Below are 21,652 nucleotides of genomic sequence, written 5' to 3'. Positions count from 1 at the left end.
AAAACAGAATGCGAGGGATTTGATGGCTTGCTTGGGTTGGGCTACGGCACCTGTAGTCTCCTGAAAGAGCCTCTCTTCCCTTCTCTTCTCTTCCTGTATATGCAACCAACTCTTCTCTCCACAAGTCAAAAAAGAAATGGACAACAGACAGACAAGCAACTCATAAACAAGACCCATGCTTACTATTCTATTCTGTCTAGTATCTAGCGTCCAATGCCTCATACTTCATATCCAATGTTCAATACCCATGCCCCTACTTAGTCTACAATACTTGTCCTATTCATACCTACGTCGGTAAGGTGCTCATATCGATGCGTAAACATGCAAAGCAGCATTCTCCCCATCGCTCACCACCACAACCACCACCGACTCCAAAAGATGTTTGCTTGCCGGCTTCTTAACCATGACCCGTAACCCATGCAAACATGTCAAACAACAACAAACCCATCCACCAACCCACCAACCCATCAATCCATCCACCACACGAAAACCCCTCAATCAACCGCCCAAACCCTTCTTCCCCTCCTCCTTCTCCCTCTTCACCTCTTCCTCCACCTCATCATCATCCTCATCAACATCAACAACACCCACAAACTTCAACGCCGCCAACTGCGCCGCATCGAGCGATGCAACCGACGAATCCGTGTTTTGCTTCGACTCGCGCTGCTGACCACCGCCGTTGCCGCTGGCCTCCGTCTGCGAATTCGGTGGTGCCGTTTGAGTCGTATTGGTAGGATTGGTAGTCGTGGTCGCCGTGGTCGACGTCTTCTCGGACGACGCAACAACGCACACCTCTTCTTTCTCTTTTTCCTCTTCCTTGTCCTTCTCCATCGCATTTCCACCATTGCCACTGCCACTGCCACTCCGCATCACCGCCACCATCTGCGTCTGCACCGTCGTCGTCTTGGAAACACTGACAGGGCCAGCAGTAACAGCTTCCTCTTGACCACCACCACCAACCTCTTCTTCTTCAGCAGCAGCAGCAGCAGTAACAGCACCACCACGACTCCGCCTCGAACCCGGTCGCGAACGCGACCCAGGACACGACGAATTGCGCCTGGGCCGCACGCACGAGCGACGCGAGCCCGACGCGCTGGCCGCCGCCGTCGACGGCACAAGCCGCGTTGTGCTGTTGGCGCTGGCGCTGGTCGTGTACGTCGACGAGCGGCGGCTGCTGCGCGCGGCCGTCGTGCTGGGTCTGCCTCTGGCGATGCTGCTGCCCCTGATGCTGGGGGCGGCCGTCGTGTGGGGCGCCGGATGCACGACGACGAGGTCGGACGAGTGCTCGGTGGGCTCGGTGGTTGACGAAGTGAGCGTCGGGCCAAGGACGGCTGATGCCGCTGCCGCTGCTGCGGTGGGTACTTTGGTTGGCGTCAGGTGTTGGTGCCGGATTTGCTGGGGAGAGAGAGACGGCTCGACGGGGTTTTCCCTCTTGTCGGCGGCCACTTGCACGTCAATGTCGACCTCGCGGACGCGCTCGACCTCGACGTGGTTGCCGTCGCGAAGGACCACCTCTTCTTCCCTCTCCCGCTCGCGGACGATCAGGACGCTCTCCCGACCACCGTTGCCATCATCGCCACCACCGCCGTTGTGGCTGCCCCTCCTCTTCTTCTCCCTCTCCCTCTCCGCCGCCGCCGCCATCAACAAGCTGCGGCCGAGGCTGAACCAAAAGCTCTTTAGCTTTTCGAGCATGCGCTTGGTGCGAAATTCGACGCGCGACATGCCCATGCCCAAACCGCCTGGGCCGCCGGGGCCATCGACGCCCCTGCCATTTGCACCTTGTCCAGCGGCAGCGGCAGCGACGGCAGGCTGCACGGCCGACGTGGTGCCAAAGCGAGGACGGCTCATGACCACGCTCACTTCGCCAGCTCCAGAACTGCTGCAGCCATCGCCAGTCTTGCCACCACCACGGAGCGGAAGGGGCAGCGAAATGGGAATCGGCAGCAGCGAGAGCGTACCACCGCTGCGCGTAGAGGGCTCTTCCGACGTAATGGCCGAAGGCGAATCGCGACGCGTCGACGGCGAAAGAGTGGGCAGCGGACTCAGGGGCGTGAGGAACGACGTGCTTGCACCGGCAGCGCCACCCGCAGACGAGCCGCCACCACCGAGTGGAATGAGGCTCGACGCCGTGTCTGTCACGGGAGTGGGATTCTTGCTGTTTGCATTGTTGCCGTTCTGTGCCGTGGCAGCAGTGGCAGTGGAGGGCCCAGCGCCAGCCAGCCTTAAGCGCAATCCAGTCAGCCGCTTCCTCAGTCCGCCCGCGCCCTTGGTCTGCGAGCTGTCATCGGAGAAGAAGCTTCGCACGTCGTCAATGTTGATGTTGAAGCGACCCTGCGGAGGAGTGAGGCCGGTGGTCGGATAGCGATCACCAGGGTCAACCGGGTGGGTGTCATCGAGCGAGATGGATGGATGCGTCAACGTCGGATTGGGCGAGAGGGTGCGGCGAGCCAAATAGATGTGCGAGTGTGTGTGATTTGGGTCAGATGGGTTGCAGACATTGTGGGAGTGCAAATGGTGCGAATGGTGCCGATGCGAAGACGACATGATGCTGCCCATTCCCATTTTGCGCGTCAGCGTTCCTAGCACACTCGTGCAAGGCCTGCTGGTGCCAGCTCCCGACTGCCTGCGGCTGTTGTGTCGACTTTGCGTGTTTTTGAACGTGTCATGCGTCGACGTACTGTCAGCAAGCGTGCTGTGCGACTGCGCCGTGACGGTCGTCGTGGGATTCACGTCACCATGGACGCCAATGGCATCGGCGGCATTTTTGATGGTCGCACTCGTAAGGCTGTACTCGGAAGAGGACGAAGACGCTACCGAGGTACGATCGCCATCGCGGACATGAGCTTTGATGGGAAAGCTAATGTCAATGTCAATGGCCGAGGGAAACTTGACGTTGGCCAGGTCCCAAGCAGAACCATCGTCCGGCTTTTTGGCCGCAGCTTCAATCTCGTTGCTGCGGCGAAGGTGGACTGGGAGCGGCGCCTCAAGTTCCGCCATGGGCGTCTTGCGCCGGGCCTTCTTACAGTCGTCGTCGTCGGCCATGGAAATCTTGCGCTCCTCCTGAGCGCTCTTGTAAGAATCCGACGAACTGCTCATTTCCTCGATACGGTGATGATGGTGGTACCGAAGCACATTGACCTCGCCCTTTTCCCTCTTTTCCTTTTCTCGTAGAGTGAGCTCCTCGTAAATGTCGTCATCGACCAACACGAGCGAAGTCTTGCCCGGCAGCGGTCGCAGCCTCCGTGACGACTTCATGTTGTTCAAGAGCCCAGGGCGTTCGCCGACGTGGCGCATCTCTTCGACATCAGCTTGGAGCTCGTCATCTTCAATCATGTCCTCGACATCCTCGTCAACATTCTCCGAGCTGCGGTACTTTTTGAGCGACGGAATGAGCTCAGAGAGGCGCGCAGTGAGACCGGCCATGGACGGGACAGAAAGCCGCTCCACCTCCTCAAGCACCTCCTCTGGAGAGTATGGCCTGGAAATGTCGCGGGTCGACATGGCCGTGTCGCTGCGCAGAGATCGCACCTCCGTCTCCGTCTGCTGCTCATTTACATGCTCACGCTCGCGCTCGGGCTCAGGCTCGGGCTCCTTTTCAACCTCAATCTCGACCACGGGTTTGGGCTTGGCCACCTCGACCGTCTCGGTGACAGGAGTCTTGGGACGAAAGTCTGGCACGCGGTCCGTCGAATCCAAACTGGCAAAGAAGCTGCGGTACTTTTCGCGAATAGGGCCAAGAGAGGCTGGCCTTTCGCGCATCAGCTCAATCTCGACGTCAAATTCGGGCGGAACACCGTCCAAAGACAGCCTGGCGCCGTCTCCAAAAGCCTCGCTCAGCTTCTCCAACAAGTCCATCTGGCTAAAGTGCATCGACGGAATCAATCTTGACTCGACAAGAGCACTGCCGTTGCTTCCTTTGGTTCGCTTGGGAGATCTGAAAACTGGCGCAGACGCTCGAACTGACGGTGTGCGAGATACGAACATCTCTTCGATCGAGGTGCGACGCGCGGAGCTACGGCCCGGAAGAGGAAATTTGAAGCTCATGGAAGTGCGGCGACCCAAGTCAACGGAACTGCCGACATCTGTAGCGGTAGCAGAGCCGCGAGAGTATGGAAACTTGAAGTTTTGCGACGCTCGCGTCGATGCGCGTTTGCTGAGGTCCGAAAAGCTTTCTTCGCAGGACTCCTCCTTGACGTCTGAGAGCTGGCTCGGGTATCGGGGAGGGTTTGACAGACGAAGGTCCTTGGCGATTGAAATGGTCTCGTTCATTAGCGAGCCGCGCGACGGGTACTCTTCGTCGGCTTGGAAAGCCGCATTGTTGACCGTCTGTCGCCGCAGGGGCCAAACCAAATGCGTCGTCGTATTGTTGCTTTCGCGAGAGCTGAAGGATTTGGCCGGGATAGATGCCGGGCTGCTTGACTGCTGGGTGGCACTTGCTGGCGTGCCCTCATCGCTGTACATGGCCGGGCTGGGGTCTGGAGTGTCGTACGCAGAGTGCAGGGCCTGATTGTCTGGCTGAGACGTGAGAGCTTCCAAAGCAGGTTGAGCAGCCAGCACGTCGTTCGTACTGACGGGTGGAGAGACCTGGACATGAATCCTGCACTCCGGTGCCTGAATTCGCTCTTCCTCAACCTGACCAGAACCGAGCGTAGGCGCAGAAAATCTGGCTTCGACATCAATTTTTGGACTCTTGGGGACTGACAAAGACTTGGCTCGTCCGAAAGGAGAACGTCCAGTGGACTCCTCCGTAACCAACATGTCATCCTCGAGCTCATCCTCAGCAGGATTGACATTTGCCCCCACCGTCTCAGGAGTGATGTCCAATTGGACCTGAGGCTCCGAGTCATCAACACTGAAGCTCTGAGTCGAGTCGATCGAGCCCTGCGTGACCGGGACAGAGTATCTGACGTGAAAATCGACCGCCGAAGCACGATTGTCGTCTTGGAGTCCAGATGAACGAGTCTCGATGCTGTGACGCACTGGGGCATCGTCGCCATCAGTCGTCGAGGCCACACCGGGACCGACCTCTGGCTGCTCCTGCGCCGTCGACATCGAGCCCTTAGAGGGCTCACTGGGCATGGGACTATGTGAACGACTCGGAACGCGGACAGGCACAACATTCTCCACGACCTTGGCTTCCACGGTCATTGTGGTGTCGTTGCCATTCGTGGTCGCCGACGGCTCAATGACTGACAGAATCATCTCCCTGGTAATTCTCCTAGGAACCGGCTCAGCAGGCAACTCGACCGCCTCGCGTGGAGGTGTGGGCACGGGCGAGCCAGGAAGTTCAAATATTTCTGGTCCAAGTTCTTCAATGGGAGTCACTGGATTACCAGGAGAAGGAGTCGAAACGGGAGATGATCCAATTCTACCTTGGCCTTCAAGAATGTTCTTGACGTGGTTGACGAAGCCGCCGGGGATGACGCTCGCCGCCTCTGCAGGAGCCGGACTCTGGCTCTTTGGCTCTTCGTTGACAAAATGTTCGCTGTAGTCGTAGTAAATGAGCTCCTCGCTGTCCGCGTGCTCATCGACAGGCGAATTGGGCGTGTTGAGGGTGTGTGGGCTGTTTGGTTGGATCATGACTTGGGCCTCATGATGAAGCTTTGGTGTCTGAGGCGCCAGCGAAACTGCTCCTGAGGATGGAATGTCAGACTCAGTGCTCTGACTGAGGGAAGTGCCTGGTCGCATGGCCATTGGCTTCAACAGCATCGGGTGCGATCCGCCCGGAACAGGACGGCGACGGGGCACAGCTTCATTGATGGGTGAGACGCCAATGATGGTCGGAGTCGACCTGTTGAAATGGGCATGCTGATAGGGCATCTGGACCATCTCGTGCGGCTGCAAAGGCGAGACTTGGATGGCGTTTGCAACGGAGCCTTGGAATCCCACAGGCAAAGGCTGCATTTGACCCATCTCAAGCGGCATCATGGGCAAGACTGGCGAGTTTCTGGGCCTGGGAATCGATGAATGACCTGGGTGGCGAGGCCTTCTGGACTGAAGACCGGTGACGTCGCTCATTGCAGGAGATGGAGAGCGATATCCCGGACGCTTCAAGCGTGTAGGGTAGCGGTAGGGAGAGCGGGGTCGCTGAGCAAGTTCGGGATGCCTGAGAGAGGCGAAAGAGCGAGGCTTGGACAGCTTGTGAGCCGGTGCGTAGTTTGAAGTCAGTGAGAACGAACGGCCATCTTTCGAAAGACGAGCTGGAGGAACGAGTGGCGAAGCTCCTGGAATGTTCATTTGCGTGGGGGACAACGTGTCTGGGAGGAACACGGGAGCATTGAGGCTGTTCGTCATGGAACGTCTGGGAGCCGAGGACGACGAGGGCCGCGGATGATGATTCGACATGCCAGTCGTTTGCGTATGGGAAGAGCTGACGGACAGACGCGAAGAGGCATTGTTGCTGCGTCGACGATGGGCAGGACGCTTGTGCGAGGACCTGGATCCCTTTCCAAACGTCATGCCTGCAATGTCTCCAAGCTCGGTCGAGGTACGAAGCATGCTCATGACGCCAGTCGACGACAACAGATCCGACTGTGCTGATTGTGCGGCTTGCTGCCTGCTGCGTTTGTCCCTGGAGCTGACCGAGACGTTCGATGCTCGGCTCGCGCGTCCAGAGACGTTGGGGTCAAGTTCGGTGAGAGGCATGATGCCTTGCCAGCTGCGCGGGTATCCAACTCAAAACCAAAACCGCCGCAATGAGGTGACTGAAACGAACGACGTACAGGTAACGAGTGAAAGTGGATGGTGTTGAAGGTCGGATGCCGGGGAGAAGAACACGAGGTGGTTTGAGCACCTCAATGGAGAAGGCATGGCTCCTCCCGAGCTCAAATCAACTCAAGTCAGCCGCGGCCTCGACTCGTGTCGTCTGAGAGAAGTCGCAGAGACGAAGACGCAAGGCAGTTGAAGTCTAGAAGGAACAAATGTGAAGCCGCGACTAGCGCTGCGATTTGGAGGAAGCAAGCTTCCCAATCCGTTACTGGCCTCAGTCACCTAGAGAAATTTTCAGCCAACAAGCAACCCGTCTAATCTGATATATTTTGGGAGGACCACAAGACCCGCAAAGGATGATGCTACAAGAACCGAACCAGCTTTTGTTTTCCTTTGCTTCATTGGCGCCCGGTCAGGAGAAATTGGAGATGGAAACAATTTTTTTTTTCCAAGACTGTTCAGACGCCGTCTAATCCTCCGACATGCGCAATGTTGGAAAGAGTAAGTTTGGATTACAGAGTGATCATATCAGCAAGCAAACTCGTCGAGATTCGTGACCCGACCGGCAACGCTAGGTACGAGAAAGATACGACGCCGCTACGAGTAGGAAGGGGTATCCAAAAGATGATGACATGTAAATAACGAAATGCCGGATACTACTCTCGGCTTGCTCGTCATTCAGCTTCCTCGAGGGTGGGCCCGAGCCTATTTCCACCATGCCTTGATCTGCGGAAGATGTTTCGAATAGATTTCAAACTGCCTCTCTTTTGTTTGGCGGGGGAACTGTTAGACCCGGATGTGGTCGGACGCGTCATTTCGCTCAGAGTCGAATTAGTGGCGTTTGTATTCGTCGTCGTTCTCGAGACAGCGCCGCTGATTCCTGACCGTATCGAGAGCGCCGGCGGCGTGCTGCGCGGTGAGCTGGACGGGAAGAGGGCAAATCTGGGCGTGTTGGACCCGCTATTTTGATAGCCTGTACCCGGCCTTGACGATATGCTGGCGGGTGCCGTGAGCAACTCGGGCTTGCGCTCATCTGAAGATCTTGACGATCCCGACGATCCTGACGAGTAAGCCGAGTCGACCTTTGGTGAGCTGGGCTTTTCACGCGAGAAACGCTTGCGGAACGGGTTGCTTGATCGGTTGGAGGTGGGTTGTTGCGGCGGTGGCTGTGCTTGAGTGGATTGCGTGGATTTGGGGCGCAAAGAGGAAGGTTGCTTTTGCGAGCGGGCTTGCAACGACGGAGATGGCGAAGATGAGAGCTGAGAACGAGACATGGGCGCAGGTGACCGAGCTGGTGAGCGCGATCTCGGCGTGGTGGCTCGTGAGCTTCCGGCCGAAGAGTTGATGGCATAGGGCGGAGGGATGGGCGTTTCTAGCCGCGGCTCCGGCAGCTTTTGGCGCTTCTTGTCTCGATTGGGCACTGCCGGGACATTTTCAGAAGACGCCACGCTGTGCATGCTGCGCGCCGGACTCCTTGGTGGTAGTCGAGGGTTTTCGAATCGCTGCTCAATCGGAACGACGTGAGCTTTCTGCGGTGGTCTTGATTGCGACCTGCGAAGCGTGGCTTGGACAGCAGGACCTGGGTTGACGGAATCCGGAGCTCGGGGCAGAGGCTTGTCTCCAGGAATCGGCGTCGTCCTTGGAGTTGCCCATGCAGAAGATGGAGGGCTCGCAAGCCGCGGTCTCGAGTCGTTCGACCGCGAGCTGGTTGTTGACCTCGAACCCGGTCTTGCATCCGGATCATGTGACCGAGCCGCAAGCTGGGGTGTTTGGTTAGCTAATGTCGAAACATGCAGGTCGTTGTTTACGTACCACGCTTCTCCTGCTCGCGACTCCGGCCCTCTTGGATATCTCGTTGAGGATGCTGCCCAACTGGACCAATGCGACGCCCAGATCGTTGCCCTTTTGCTGCAGGGTCCCCAAGCATTCCAGCCAACCCTCGGAATTCTGGCACATGGCCATATAAATACCCATGATTTCCTCGTCTCCATCTGCCCAACCACACCCAATGCTCGCGAGGTATTTGGACAGTTCCTGAATCGCGTCGATGCCCTTTTCAACGTCCATCAGCGAATCGTTCATGGCCCTGGCCGTCCGTTCGACAATCTTTTCAATCTTTTCGTTGCCGTCGACGATGCTCGTGCGGAATTGGAGGTCGTCGAGCATAATGTCGAAGATGTTGACGTGCTCCAGCGGTAGCTTGAGATGACTGATGCGCTCCTGGATGTCGACCAGGGCCAGGTCGAAGTCTTCGGTGGTGCGCTCCAAGAAGACGTCCAGCTCTTGCACATGCCTCTTGAGAATGTTGCTGACTTCCTTGTCGCTCTTTGCCAGCTGCCGGTTGAGCAGGTGGACGCCGAAGCTGATTTGCGCGACCAGCTTCCACAGCGGATGCCATTTGGCGCTGGGATTCTTTTTGCGCCATTGGGCAGTGTACGAGTCGCTGTAGTCGTCGTCCTCAATCAAGCGCTGCCTTCTCGCCTTGGCGTCATCGAGCGTGTCAAGGTCGTCGTACTCGACTGCACGCTGGGCCTCGACGATGGACTCGTCAAAGGCGCCCTGCATGCACGCGATGGGGTGGCTGGGGGCGCGATCGAGCATGGAGGAGTCGTCGCAGTCGTCGTCGTCTGGGTCCTGGTTGCGTTCCCAGGGCCGCGGGGACGCCATTGTCGACGATTTGTAGATGGTGGAGGGTGGCAGCTCAATGGCAGTCACAGAGCATGAATCATGTCACGGGGGGGGGGGGGGGGGGGGGGGGAGGGAGGTGGAGAAGCGAAACGAGCAGCCGACGACTGACGGAGATCAGGAACACAAGGTGGAGAACATGTCAGGAGCGCGAGTCGCGGAGATTGGGGGCGAGGAGTGAGGGGGGATATGGGGGGGAGGGGAAGAAGGGAAGGAGAGAAGAAAAGAGAAGAGGGCGTGAGGTTGGGCGTCGCGTCTAGCAGTGGTTATCGTGAGGTTGGAGTGTTTGCAGGAAGATGATGGGTCATGGGCTGATGGATCCAGGGCAGGTCCGTGTGTGGTCTGGTCTATTCGTGGGACCCGGGGGTTGCCCGCCGGGCCCAAGGGCGCCTCCAGCTCGTCTCTCGCCTCACCTCGCGCTTAAGAACCGTCCTCTGTCGCCCTTCAGCCAAACGCCCTTCCGCTGACGTCCGAATCTTAATTCCCACCGGCACCGTTTCACTGCACGCTTGATCCCCCCCTTCGAAACGCTCCTCCAAGTCCTCGTCCATCTCCGCCGCTGCCACGCGTCGGTGCACCGTCAAAACATGATCAAACCAGGGCACGCACTGCAATACTGCGCCAAACACCAAGCCATGTATATCTCGAGGGCCTTTCCGTTATCCATACAATCGTGTAAATAATGAAGGGAAAAAAAAAAAGGAAAAAAAAAAAAAAAACAGGAGAGAGCAGCCACCGCACATGTCCGCGCTTGACTTGCCATGCCAGCATTTTCCCGGCCCAATCAACAAAAAAGACTGCCAAAAGAACAGACTGACTCTGCCTCATCCCTGCCAGCACAAGCCCGCCCGTAACACAAACCTTGCTGCTGCCCGTCCCGCCCTCCGGAGCCCCGGCCCGCCTTGCGCACCCAACTCTGCTCAACGCCTCGCCAAATCACAAACCAGCCCTGCCCACAAACTCGCCAGAAGAAAAAACTATGTATAAGGTACATAGAGCACAGACTCGAAAACAAACATGTGTGTCTCGGCTAGACCTTCTAGTAGTAGTCGAAAATGGGTATCGAGGGAAGCCACGTCGGCTTCATGAACCACGGCAACAGTACAATCCACATGACCAGTCGTGAAAGAGAGATGAAGACGAGAAGGTATGGCCGTCATGTGTATCAAAGGAAATGTGACATGATGAGACTGAAGGGAAGGAAGGGAAAAAAAAAGACAGACGATGAGAAATAAATGGTTACTCTTGAAAAAGGATTCGACGTTTTCAAAGCCCGCAACGTTCCGGGCGGACGTCGTCAAAAATGGTCGTCTGAATGCGAATCGGTCGTCATTACTCTGTGCCTTCCTTCTCCTCGTCAATCTTGGCTGGGCGGTTTGTGGTCCCGGCGCTCTGAGGGCCGAGCCCTTGCGATGCTGCCGCCTCCGTCTTTGCAACCTTGGCCGGTTGAGTTGGGGGTGCCGCGCGCTGCTTGTCGAGTGCCGACGTGTTGTTCGCTGACGGCTCGTTTGACGCCAAGTGCGACTGAGCAAGAGGCGAGGCGCTCGCTTTGCTGGCCTTGTCGCTGCCAGCCGACTGGACAGAATGCTGAGAAGTCGTTCGGGGCGATACACGCCCATTCTGGACTCTTTGTCAGACATTGCAGCATCGGACAGATGCCCATCAGCGTCACTTTACCTGCTTGGCCCAACGGAGCCCACAGCTGTTGCAAAGGTCTCTGTTGCCACTGGGTCCTCTCCGCCATTCGGGCGTCACCATGGTGTGGCAATTGGCGCAATCTTTTTGGAGCTGGCCGGCTCCCTTTCTCCGCTTCCGCTTCTTCTTGGCCGCCAACAGACTCTGAACTTCTTCCGCGAGCAGCCTGTTGCGCTTCTCCATTTGCCGGAGCTCATACTGCCAGCTCGTGCTCCTCGTTGTTCGGAGTTCGTCGAACAAATTGTCTTCCGCAGCCAGGCTGGCGTCTTGATGGCCCAGTTTGAGCCCGTTTTGTCCCGCATACGTCATGGCAGATCCGTCTGTCGTCTGGTATTTGCTGAGAGTAGTAATGTGCGAGCTAGCCGTTTGACCAGAGACCGTGCCAGGGGTGCTTCCGGCACCACCAACCGAGTTCGTCGTCGCTACTGAGCTGCCAGAGTCGCGCTCATGTTTGGGGTATATGCTTGGTCTGTTGTTGTTGGTAGAGCCACCGCGCGTAAACTTGAGAAGCCTGGTTTGCGCAACGAGAAATGTCGGCTTTTGCCCCTCTTGAGCGTCTCCTGGGTACAACGTCGTGAACGCTTGAAGGACTTGACCTCTCCGGTTGATCATTTCGTGCTTGACCGACGCCTTTTTACCTGTTCGTGCAATCTCGAGGATTCGGTAAAACTCTTGCTTGGACTCTTGCCGCATAAACGACTGGATGCTGGTTCCAATGAGATCCTCGGGTTGTCGGTCTAGGAGAGACCTCACGTTGGAGGCGACGAACAAGAACATGCCAGATGTCGACATCTTTGTCCACAGCTCATTGTCTCCGATACCCCCGGCAGCTTCAATGTCACGTCTGCTCAGAGCGTAGACGGGCCTTTCTCGTCCTACCAGGATAATGCACTTGCGCCCTTTTCCTTGTTCAGTGTGCAGCGACCCATGCCCTTCGAACCACATGTAGCCGCTAAGCTTTCGCCTGACGCGAAACACGACGTTGACCGACGAGCCAGTGGAGGTGTCCTTGAGCTCGCGAGTGACGGGCACTATGTCGGACGGATGGCAGACGGACGAAAGCGCGGTGCCAACCAGTTCGGAAGCCTCGTACTCCAAAACCTTTGCCGCAGATGGCGACAGATAAAGGAACAAACCCTTCAGAGACAGCACATGGATGACGTCGTCGGTGTTTTCGAGTAATGCCTTATCCCACATGCGCTTAGAGGCCTCGCTTTCGCCATTCACTAAGGTCTCTAGTAGCGCGGAAACGTCGTCGCGCGGAATAGTCTGGCCAAGATCCATGTTGTGACTTGTGTCAGGCTTATTAAAAACATACCTTGGCAAGCCCACAGACCGCTGGTAGTTGATGTTGTACGAGCCATCTGCAACAGGGATTAGCAACCGTCCAAGGCGGGGCAGACTTAGCGCACACACCGGGATTCTTGTTCGTTACCGAATTCGGCTGCTCGACCAGATCAACCTGGAAGCCCACAAAAAACTTGACGACCTCGCTGTCGTCCCAGTTAATGGGAATCATGGTCAGCAAGTTCATGAACGGCTGCCCTCCTCTTCTGTAATTGATGAGACTGATTTGCGCCTCTTTGCGGCCGTTGATCATGTTTTTGAGATAGAGGACGGCGTCGTCCTCGGTGTATTTGCGCTTTATTCCAGCTTCGACCTTGCCGTCGGGTGACTGAAGAAATCGACAATTTCGTCCAAGAATCATATGCCTCGTGTAGCCAGTCAGGCGTTCAAAGTTTTCCGAGCAATATACAATGGGAATGTCGTCTTTTTCCGCGTCGCACACGACGAATGCGCACGAAAGGTCCACAGAACCAATGTTGATTTCGGGGTTTGGTCTCGTTGCTACCCTCATGAGAACTCCAAGCATGTCGAATCCTGTGGACGAGTAGACATTTTTGAACTGGGTTTCCATGTGTGGCCGGTTGTGCATTGTTGATGGGAACCCGCCTGTGGTAGGAATCAGTCGTTGGTCGTTGTGCTGTTGTTGAAAGTCCGCAGTCATACCTGAAGGTGTAACCCAGGGCAGTTGTGGAGACATGGCGGACCCGGCAGCAGAGACCATTTGCGTAGGAGGTTCTGGACCGAATGGAGCATTGGAGGTGGGGGCGTCTGGTAACGTCTGCGGCTGGGACGTTGCGGGCGGTGGCCTTGACGAATGTGCGCTTTTGGGGACGCTCTGTTCCCTGGAATCCCTTCTGGGCAAGTCTGGAGACATGCTGGTGTGTTCTGAGCCAACGTTCAGGTCCATGCTTCCAGGTCCAGCGCTGCCCCCAGGATCTTGCAGGGCTGCCTGCATCGAGTCGTTCATGTCCTGGCCGATGGGAGAACCCATCATGGGCGACGCGAATTGAGGTCCTGAAAACATGTTCATTGGGGTTCCGTCACCTGACATCATCGAGTTGAGGGTCGGGTCCGCCATGTCCATGGACATGGGCATTCCAGATTGGACGTATGGGCTGGTCATGTCCATGTCGAGTCCTGCGGGAGAGGCGTAAGAGCTCGGAGGGCCCATGGGCGTGTAGGACTGCTGTTGGCTCTGATATCCCGTGTCAATGTTCAAGTGGCCTGCGGAGGGTCTGCGACGGTTGAAGGGGACGGTTCTTCGATAGGCGTCGCCTACGCTTTCCATGGACGGGGCCGTGGTCGCGGGGTCAAACTGGTACTGGTCCAACTGTCCTGGAGCTTGACCGCTGAATTCCATCATCGAGACCCTCCGCAGGTCGGCCTCTAGCTCTGTTTGACGATTGTTGGAGCCATACTGGACGGGCACGCTTTGGCGGCGGGCCACCTTAGAGTTTTGGTTGACAATGTCATCGAGAGACTGGCCGCCGACGATGCTGGGGCTGATGCCGTCTTGGTTCATTGAGCTGCCCCCCATGATGGTGTCCCCTGTTCCGCCCTGATCGATCGGATAATAACCGTTCATCGCTGCGCTGCGAGGGCGAGATCGATGGAGCTGGGATGCGAACGACCGAGGATCGATGGAGATCACCCGCTGGTCCGCCGCATGAAGGATCGGAGCGGGCCGTACGGCCAGAGCTATCGCGTGCAGGAGGTTTTGGGAGGAATGGCCGGGGTACACGGGCGTGCGGGCGGTTGTAGGATCTCGAGGTTTTTGCGGGGCGTTGGCGGTTCTCAGAGTTATCCTGTCGAGCGCCTGGCGGAGGTTCGGCTTGCGCGTTGGGTAGGAGCGACCTAACGCCCAACACGGCTTAGCACTAGGGTTGCCGCGGCCTTTCCAACTTCTGCCGTGTGCCGTCCAAGGACAAGCTACTCATCGTTCGACCGCACGTCTCCGCCGCCGCCGCCATGATAGTCAGACAGCTGGCCCGCCGCCAGGGTGAGTTGCCTGTATTGTCGTCCTGTTCCCAATTGACCCTCCGTCTAGCCCGCTCCCCCCCTGCGTCCCTGCGCCAGTGCAAGCGCTTCTTCGCCTCCGAGACCAACCTCGACTCCGACCTCGACTTTGCCCATCAAGTGCAAGTATCTGTGCCCACCAGGCCCGAGGCGCTCGTTGACGATGGTGTCGACCGCCGCTCCGCCAAGGAGAAGATGAGGGAACTCGAGCGCCGTCGCAAAGCTGCCGCCGAAGACCCTACCGTCGCCATCGACTGGGAAGCCAAAAAACACCTGAGTATGTTTACCAACCAGACCTGCCGCGCGCGCGACTTGCACTGACAGCTTGCCCTGTAGAGAGCGTCATTTCCAACGTGGGCTTCGACCGCGCGCCCTTCTACCAGCCGCACAAGCTTGTCACCAGTCCCCCAAGGCCGTCCGACGTCACGCTCGAACTCTTGCTAGCATCCCAGGCCCACATTGGCCACTCAACCTCTGTGTGGAATCCCGCAAACGCCCGCTACATTTTCGGCATCAGACAGGGCATACACATCATCTCGCTGGACGTGATAGCGGCTCATTTGCGTCGCGCCGCCAAGGTGGTTAGCGAAGTCACGCGAAGAGGTGGTACTGTTCTGTTTGTCGGCACCCGCGCAGGCCAAGACAGAAGCGTCGTCAGGGCTGCGCAGCTTGCACAAGGCTGTCACATCTTCGACAAATGGATACCCGGCTCCTTGACGAACCGCCATCAACTTCTCAACAAGTGCCCGACAAAGCTGGTCAACGAATTCGACCAAGAAGTCCCAGGATACGAGGATCAGCTAACAAAGATGCCGGCCCTCATGCCGGATCTCGTAGTCACTTTAACTGTTCGGGATCACTACATTTTGCTCCGGGAATGTGGGCAGAATCACATTCCCACCATCGGCATTGTCGACACGGACGCAGATCCTACGTGGGTGACGTATCCCATTCCCGCAAACGACGACAGGTAAGGTTCTCGATTCACGATGTCTGGCCCGTGCTGATTTGACAGTCTTCGTTGTACCAACGTGATTGCTGGTGTATTGGGAAGAGCTGGACAGGAGGGACACCAGCGGAGAGCCGCCGCAGCCAGAGAAGGCCTGGTCACGTATACTTCGACTGTGAACCTCACACCCATTGAACGGAGTCAAGAGGAAGATCGAGATGCGCTCTACAAGGTGGCAGCCGCTGACCCACAACAACCAGGCCCGCAGCCATCACTATCGGCAGCAGGCCTGCCGCAGCCAGAAGCGACGGTTGGGCCTGGCCCACCAGAGTCATCTCCAGCTGACGGACAAAAACCGGGCGAAGGCTTCTTGGGATTTGAAAGGGGAGATCTGACTTGAGCCGATCAAATTTCAACATGTCTACTTTGGATGTACTATCATAAAATCAAAAGCAATGGCGGGGCGAAAAGTACACGTTCACGTGGGGGACCTTATATTATTATTACTTTTTTTTTTTTTTTTTCCCTCTCAACGACGATGATGCTGTCAGGACATCTACCGGGGGTGTCGCAACGTTGCGTCAGCGGCACAAGACAAAAATCCAAGACTATGTAGCAAAGCGGAGGCGCTTCCGGCGCCCGCTTCTGTACATGATCTATACCCAGTGCTACCCAACATGCAAGCAAGTTCGACCAGCAAAGTCAGACACCGAGCAGCTAACACAGCGCAAAGTGCGGCGGCCTAGATGGGCATTCTCAGACATCGATAAGGGTGGTCGCGTCGAGTGGTTGAGTACAAGCCAGCAAGGTCGTCCGCCAACATGGGGCAGCTGGACGGCTTTCGGTGTGTGTGCACCAGCACCAAGACAACTCAACACCCTCACACCCTTGTCTAGTCGTGGTCTTGGTCTCCCCCTCCCTCGCTCCCTTTCTCCATCCAAATGGCAGAGTTTGGCCCCGCGTTGCTTACTCTCCCGCCGGTTTTCAACGTCAGTCAGTTTGGATAAAAGTTTATAACTTTTATTTAGGCAGCCTGCTTAGAGGTCTAATTCTTACTTTTACACCCTAGCATCTGATGTTAATTCTATCCATGTGTAAACTGGTAAGCCTTAGTAACCAGCATAGCAAGGGAATCTTATAGACCTTATTGACTGGTTTAATATTGAAGCGGAAGAGTAAACATAATCTCCCCGTATGTAAATTTGACCCCATGTCCGTCTTGCGTTCTTTCACTTAAAAATTGCTGACGCTGAAAACCGGCGGGAGAGTGGGTTCCTTTCCGCTCGTCTCTCGTTGTCTCTACCCCTCCCCAGCTCCGCTGCTTTCACATTAGATTCTAACCCTGCTATCAATCAAACAGTCTGTCGGCTTTACCGAGCCCCCTCTCCTCAGCCGCACCTCAATCACCACCACGAAACCCCCCCATTGAAGAATCTCAAGCCGCCGGCCAATCTACGCGTTCCCGTTCTGCTACAGGGACCCAATGGCCAACCAGCCAGCCAGGCGGACGGCGGGAGGAGGGGGGACAGACAAGGCAGGGCACGCCAGTCCCAGCACAGCCCGTTACTCAGGCGGGGCGGGCGCGCAAGCAAGCCACCGACGCGTCCATTTTCATGAAAAAGCGCGCTGGCCTGGGCTGGGCTGGGCTAGGTATGCTGTGCTGTGCTAGGGACAGGCTCGCAGCGCACGCGGTAGGTACCTGACGGCGTCCCGAATAGGCAGCGGTACCGGCGTGGTGGACGGGCAGGGCGACGGCGAGCGCAAGGTTGACTGGCCTTGACTTGGATGGACGGGCGTCGGCGTCTGGCAGTCGTTGTACTTTGGTGCACGCACGGGTAAGGATGAGGTGTGAATGGGGCTGCAGTGATTCTGTTTCGCGTTCTTGCTCTACAATGTTTTCTCTCTCACACCCTCTCCTCATCCAACATGGTCTTCATGACGAACGAACGAACCGAAAAAAAGCAAACAAACAAACGGCTCATGCCGCCGCCTTCCCGACACCGTCCCTGTCCGTCGTCTTCACAGACAGCCAGCAAACCTACTTTGAGCTAAGCGTTGTCAGACCATCGCTACAACGGGTCAACATGGCCGGCCATGGCTGTCTGTGCAGGGGTTCTAGTGCTGTCCTGCCCTGCCTGTCTGCTCTGCTGGGAGTGCGGTGGTACGTTTTTTGACTTTTGGTTGTGACCGTGGTGCGGATGGACAGATAGACAGACGGACGGATGGACGGATGGATTGTGGGTAGGTTGGTTGTTCGTGTGTGACGAGACGAGATGAGACGAGACAGCTCATTCGTTCATTCGACCATGTCATGCTCGCTCGCTTCAATGATAGTCCTCACTTATTCTCTCTCCATTTGTGCAGTGATCATGAACAACTAGCCTTTTTTGAAGAGAGGGCGTGGAATATAGGTAGCTGTTGTGAACATGATGTAGCATTGCATAGCAACCCAACGGCCAGCCAACCAGCTGCGTAGTACCTAGTCCACCTACCTAGGTACCTCGACCACGCACGCCGCCGTCCTCTCCCTGCGCATTCATTCATGATTTGTTTTCGCGTTTCAGCAGCGGGCCCTGTTTGCGAACGGATGAGGGGACGAATCACGACGTCAATGGCAGCAAGCGGAGCACGCAATGCCAACCCACCGCGCCGTACCTTGCTGCCGTCCGCTGCCGACCTATAGTACAGCACCCACTGTACCTCGCTACTTATCAGCCAGACGGTAAGTTACGGGGACGGGACGCTGGCTGGCGGCAGGGCGGCAGGGCGGGCGGGCTGCGGGTTGCTGGCAAGGCCCGCGCGCGGCGGCCACCGCAGCCATTTAGCCTAGGTAAGGCAGGTGGGTGCTGGAATGTTTGCTGTCTGTCTGGTGGTTCTGCCCTACCCTGCCCATCATATCCTGTGTCCTGTGGAATTGACTTTTGATGGTTCGGTATTTTGTTTCTGAGATAGACAGACAGACGTGCGGGTGGTGAGCGTGATGTGATGTGACAACGGTTTTGCAACCATGATAGGAAACAAAGAAGAAATGGCCCGAGACATTGGCAGACCCTGTAGAAAGGAGAAGCTTGACCGAAGAAGATTCAACCCGCGGAGCTGCAACACGAGGCGACGAGCCAAAGCCAAAAAAGAGAATGTAGCATTCTGTCGAGTGAGAAGCAAGCCCGTCAAAGAATACGCGCTGAGGCTCCCCGGCGAACTACCCTGGCTGGCACTATCTGTCGTTGTCGGCGTCGAATGCAGCCAATGCCGATCCCGACTCGCTCGCTCGCTCGCTCACTCGGATTGTTGTCGTTTGTCGAGGTCGAGGTCGAGTCGTCGTTTCTTTGGCTTTTTTGTGCCCTGTCCCTTTTTTAGACTTTACAAATCCAAACCCTCGTCTCGTCTCGTCTCGTCTGTGAACCTCACCGCGCGCCACCATCCAACGAACGACCGACGACGGGCACCTCGGACTTGGACCTGGTCAGCAACGTACCGTAACGCGGCCAGCACCTCGAGTCGACGACCACGCACGCCACCCGCCAGCCGACACGGAAGCCAGTCAGTCAGTCAGTAACCAACGTGAGTCGCCCATCTCTCCACTTACCTAGGTACCCAACCTTCATCGCAAAAGACACGGCCTAAGCGCGAGCGGCGGCCGAGCGATTAGTGTGATGGAGATGGCGCCTTGTCTCGCGCGCGCCTTATCTAACCTTATCTAATCTTTTCTCCAACGTACCAGGTCAGCCAATTTTTTTCTTTCTTCTTCCCTGTCACACGTCTGTTTGTTTGTGCCCTATCGCAAGCAAGGGGGAAAAAAAAAAGAAGGGCTCTGGTGGTTGCTTGTTTGTTTGTTTCGCCCGACAGACAGACAGACAGCACTGCGTAGAGGTGAGTTCGTGAGCGAGCGAGCGAGCGAGTGAGAGCGCAGTATCATTTCGTCCTGCTGGTCTGTCTGGCTTCGGCGTGTTTTGGAAGAGCCGCCAAAGTCGGAAGACCACGACAACAACCACCCACATCCCATCTTCAACATGTCCCGTTTCACTTGATACTCTAAACTCTGAATTCTGTTGCAGCGCCCCGTGCTGACACGATGATGATGATTGCCGCAGGCGCATTAGTAACAACGCTGCTGCGTTGTCCCTGTTGTACGACTCTCGCGGCCGAAAACTGCAACTGCGCCAAGCTCAACCTCGCCCCGCGACATCGACATGGGCGTTGAGAAGGAGCTCGAGGAGACGGGCGGCTTCGCCCGCACGCTCAAGGACCTTGTTTCCGGTGCTGCCGGTGGTGTGGCGCAGGTTTTGCTTGGTACGTCGTTTTTCCCCTTCTCCATTCGTTCTTGGTCTCTGGCGGCATTGGACGATGGCTGTGAGGAGCACGTGTTTTCCTTCACCACCTTGGGCAAGCCCCTGAAAAGACCTTTGGAAGGGAGTGGTAACAGCACGCTAACTTCGTCTGACAGGTCAACCGTTTGGTACGTGGACAAGTCGTCGTTGTTGGATTGGCAAGGGGACTAACACTAGGTAAAAGACATTGTCAAGGTGCGCCTGCAGACGTCGGAAGAGTACAAGAGCGCCGCCGACTGCGCGACCAAGATTTACAAGAATGAGGGCCCGCTGGCCTTTTACAAGGGCACGCTGACGCCGCTGCTCGGTATTGGTGCTTGTGTACGTGGCATTTCTATCCTCCTCCTCCTCCTCCTCTTCTTCTTCTTCTTCATCGTCGTCTTCTCCTTTTCAAACCCAAAGTTCAAAAAACATCATCTCCTTCATCCTCCGTTCCCCTTTTTTCTTCAACATCCCAAACCAACACCCAACAGGTCTCAATCCAATTTGGCGCCTTCCACTACGCGCGCCGCGCCCTCGAAGCCCGCAACCAAGCCGGCAACCCGCTCAAATCGGGCACGCTTTCCCTACCGCAATACTACCTCGCCGGCGCCTTCGCGGGCGTCGCCAACAGCGTCATCTCCGGGCCCATCGAGCATGTGCGCATCCGGCTACAGACGCAGCCGCACGGCGCGGGCCGCCTATACACGGGGCCAGTCGACTGCGTGCGCAAGCTATCAGCGTCATCGGGCGTGCTGCGCGGGCTGTACCGCGGCGAAGCCGTGACCATCCTGCGCGAGGCGCAGGCGTACGGCATGTGGTTTCTGGCGTTCGAGTGGATGATGGCGGCCGACGCGCGGCGCAACGGTGTCGAGCGCGCGGGTATCCCGACGTGGAAGGTCGCGCTTTATGGCGGGTTGGCGGGCGAGGCGCTGTGGTTGGGGAGCTACCCGTTCGATGTCGTGAAGAGTAAGATGCAGTCGGATTTGCTGGGCGACAAGGCGCGGTACAAGAGTATGCGCGATTGTTTTGCGCAGACGTGGAGGGGCGAGGGGATGAGGGGGTTTTGGAAGGGGTTGGGGCCGACGCTGTTGAGGGCTATGCCTGTTAGTGCGGGGACTTTTGCTGTGTGAGTTTGCCCCTTTTGTCTCGTTTGATTCGGTGGTGTCTCTGGCTGATGGCTGACTTGCTTGAAATAGTGTCGAGATGACGATGCGTCTGCTGAACTAGGTAGGTAGACCACGAACGAATGGCCTGGCCTGGCCTGGCCTGGCTACCACGTCCTACCTACACAGGAGATGGAGCAGCAGCGAACCGAGCACAACAAAAGCAAGCAAGATAGCGCATCAAAACGATCTGACCTCTTTGCCAACCACACATGCACAAAGCACTTCCCTCCGTGCCGTACAGTACACCAACAAGTGAAAATGAGACGAGACAGCTTGCACCGTCATCCTGACCCCATTCTCCCCATCACCGAACCCTCCACAGCATCCGCCTGAGCGCGTCGAAGAACAAAGAGGAGGAGAAGCATAGACTAAATGACGTACCGCACCACACCGACCCCCCCCCCCCCCCCCCCCCCCCCCCCCCCACACTTTCTCCCTCCCCCTCCCTCCCTTCCACCCACCCACCCACCCATCAAACAGACACACACCAACGCAGGTGAGCCATAAGACAAGAAAGGCGCAAGCGTCACTCAGCCAGTCAGTGCAGCTCAGGTCCAATCCAGCTGAGCCGGGCACGTAGCTCTACAAGATGTGCATAGCGAGGGCGAGCACAGTGGGTTTGCGAGGAGCTAGCTGGATTGGAGCGTGTGGGAAGCGTGCGAGCATGCGAGCAAGCAAGTATGTAAAATCGGTTCTTTGCGCCACCAGCTGCGGGTGTAGGCTGGCTGCTATGGCGTTCCGTCCGTGTCGTGGTTGGTACATACATACATACATGC

General features: G+C 56.9%; 6 protein-coding genes across 6 annotated transcripts; 3 read left to right on the top strand and 3 right to left on the bottom strand.

Annotated features, from left to right (window-relative positions):
- Positions 1 to 319: 319 nt before the first annotated feature.
- Positions 320 to 7,013, bottom strand: IWZ02DRAFT_518074 (uncharacterized protein). Its single transcript, XM_066770708.1, has one exon. The coding sequence runs from the start codon at positions 6,643 to 6,645 to the stop codon at positions 499 to 501; it is 6,147 nt and encodes a 2,048-aa protein (XP_066622830.1). The 5' UTR covers positions 6,646 to 7,013; the 3' UTR covers positions 320 to 498.
- Positions 7,014 to 9,442, bottom strand: IWZ02DRAFT_248564 (uncharacterized protein). The gene is made up of 2 exons (XM_066763149.1): positions 8,521 to 9,442; positions 7,014 to 8,468 (listed from the first exon to the last, which is right to left on the bottom strand). The coding sequence occupies exons 1-2, from the start codon at positions 9,373 to 9,375 to the stop codon at positions 7,383 to 7,385; spliced, it is 1,941 nt and encodes a 646-aa protein (XP_066622829.1). The 5' UTR covers positions 9,376 to 9,442; the 3' UTR covers positions 7,014 to 7,382.
- Positions 9,443 to 10,725: 1,283 nt separating this feature from the next.
- Positions 10,726 to 14,020, bottom strand: IWZ02DRAFT_376879 (blue-light-activated transcription factor; the record flags this gene model as incomplete). Its single annotated transcript, XM_066764912.1, has 3 exons — positions 10,726 to 11,020; positions 11,066 to 12,452; positions 12,505 to 14,020. 3 exons carry the CDS (start codon positions 14,018 to 14,020, stop codon positions 10,726 to 10,728), a joined length of 3,198 nt encoding a protein of 1,065 aa, XP_066622828.1.
- A 342-nt stretch (positions 14,021 to 14,362) lies between these two features.
- Positions 14,363 to 15,926, top strand: IWZ02DRAFT_248533 (mitochondrial 37S ribosomal protein uS2m). Its single transcript, XM_066763148.1, has 4 exons — positions 14,363 to 14,434; positions 14,483 to 14,728; positions 14,788 to 15,421; positions 15,467 to 15,926. Exons 1-4 carry the CDS (start codon positions 14,404 to 14,406, stop codon positions 15,798 to 15,800), a joined length of 1,245 nt encoding a protein of 414 aa, XP_066622827.1. The 5' UTR covers positions 14,363 to 14,403; the 3' UTR covers positions 15,801 to 15,926.
- A 2,298-nt stretch (positions 15,927 to 18,224) lies between these two features.
- Positions 18,225 to 19,268, top strand: IWZ02DRAFT_450015 (uncharacterized protein). The gene is made up of 2 exons (XM_066767438.1): positions 18,225 to 18,852; positions 18,987 to 19,268. Exons 1-2 carry the CDS (start codon positions 18,408 to 18,410, stop codon positions 19,022 to 19,024), a joined length of 483 nt encoding a protein of 160 aa, XP_066622826.1. The 5' UTR covers positions 18,225 to 18,407; the 3' UTR covers positions 19,025 to 19,268.
- IWZ02DRAFT_401058 (mitochondrial carrier domain-containing protein) lies at positions 19,210 to 21,145 on the top strand. The gene is made up of 5 exons (XM_066765628.1): positions 19,210 to 19,690; positions 19,845 to 19,856; positions 19,913 to 20,049; positions 20,202 to 20,836; positions 20,907 to 21,145. The coding sequence occupies exons 1-5, from the start codon at positions 19,591 to 19,593 to the stop codon at positions 20,935 to 20,937; spliced, it is 915 nt and encodes a 304-aa protein (XP_066622825.1). The 5' UTR covers positions 19,210 to 19,590; the 3' UTR covers positions 20,938 to 21,145.
- Positions 21,146 to 21,652: the final 507 nt, after the last annotated feature.

This window comes from Phyllosticta citriasiana (assembly GCF_038021145.1).
Source record: "Phyllosticta citriasiana strain CBS 120426 chromosome Unknown IWZ02scaffold_6, whole genome shotgun sequence".
In the NCBI taxonomy this organism is placed as follows: Eukaryota; Fungi; Ascomycota; class Dothideomycetes; order Botryosphaeriales; family Phyllostictaceae; genus Phyllosticta; species Phyllosticta citriasiana.
This window is presented reverse-complemented; position numbering and strand designations above follow the sequence as displayed.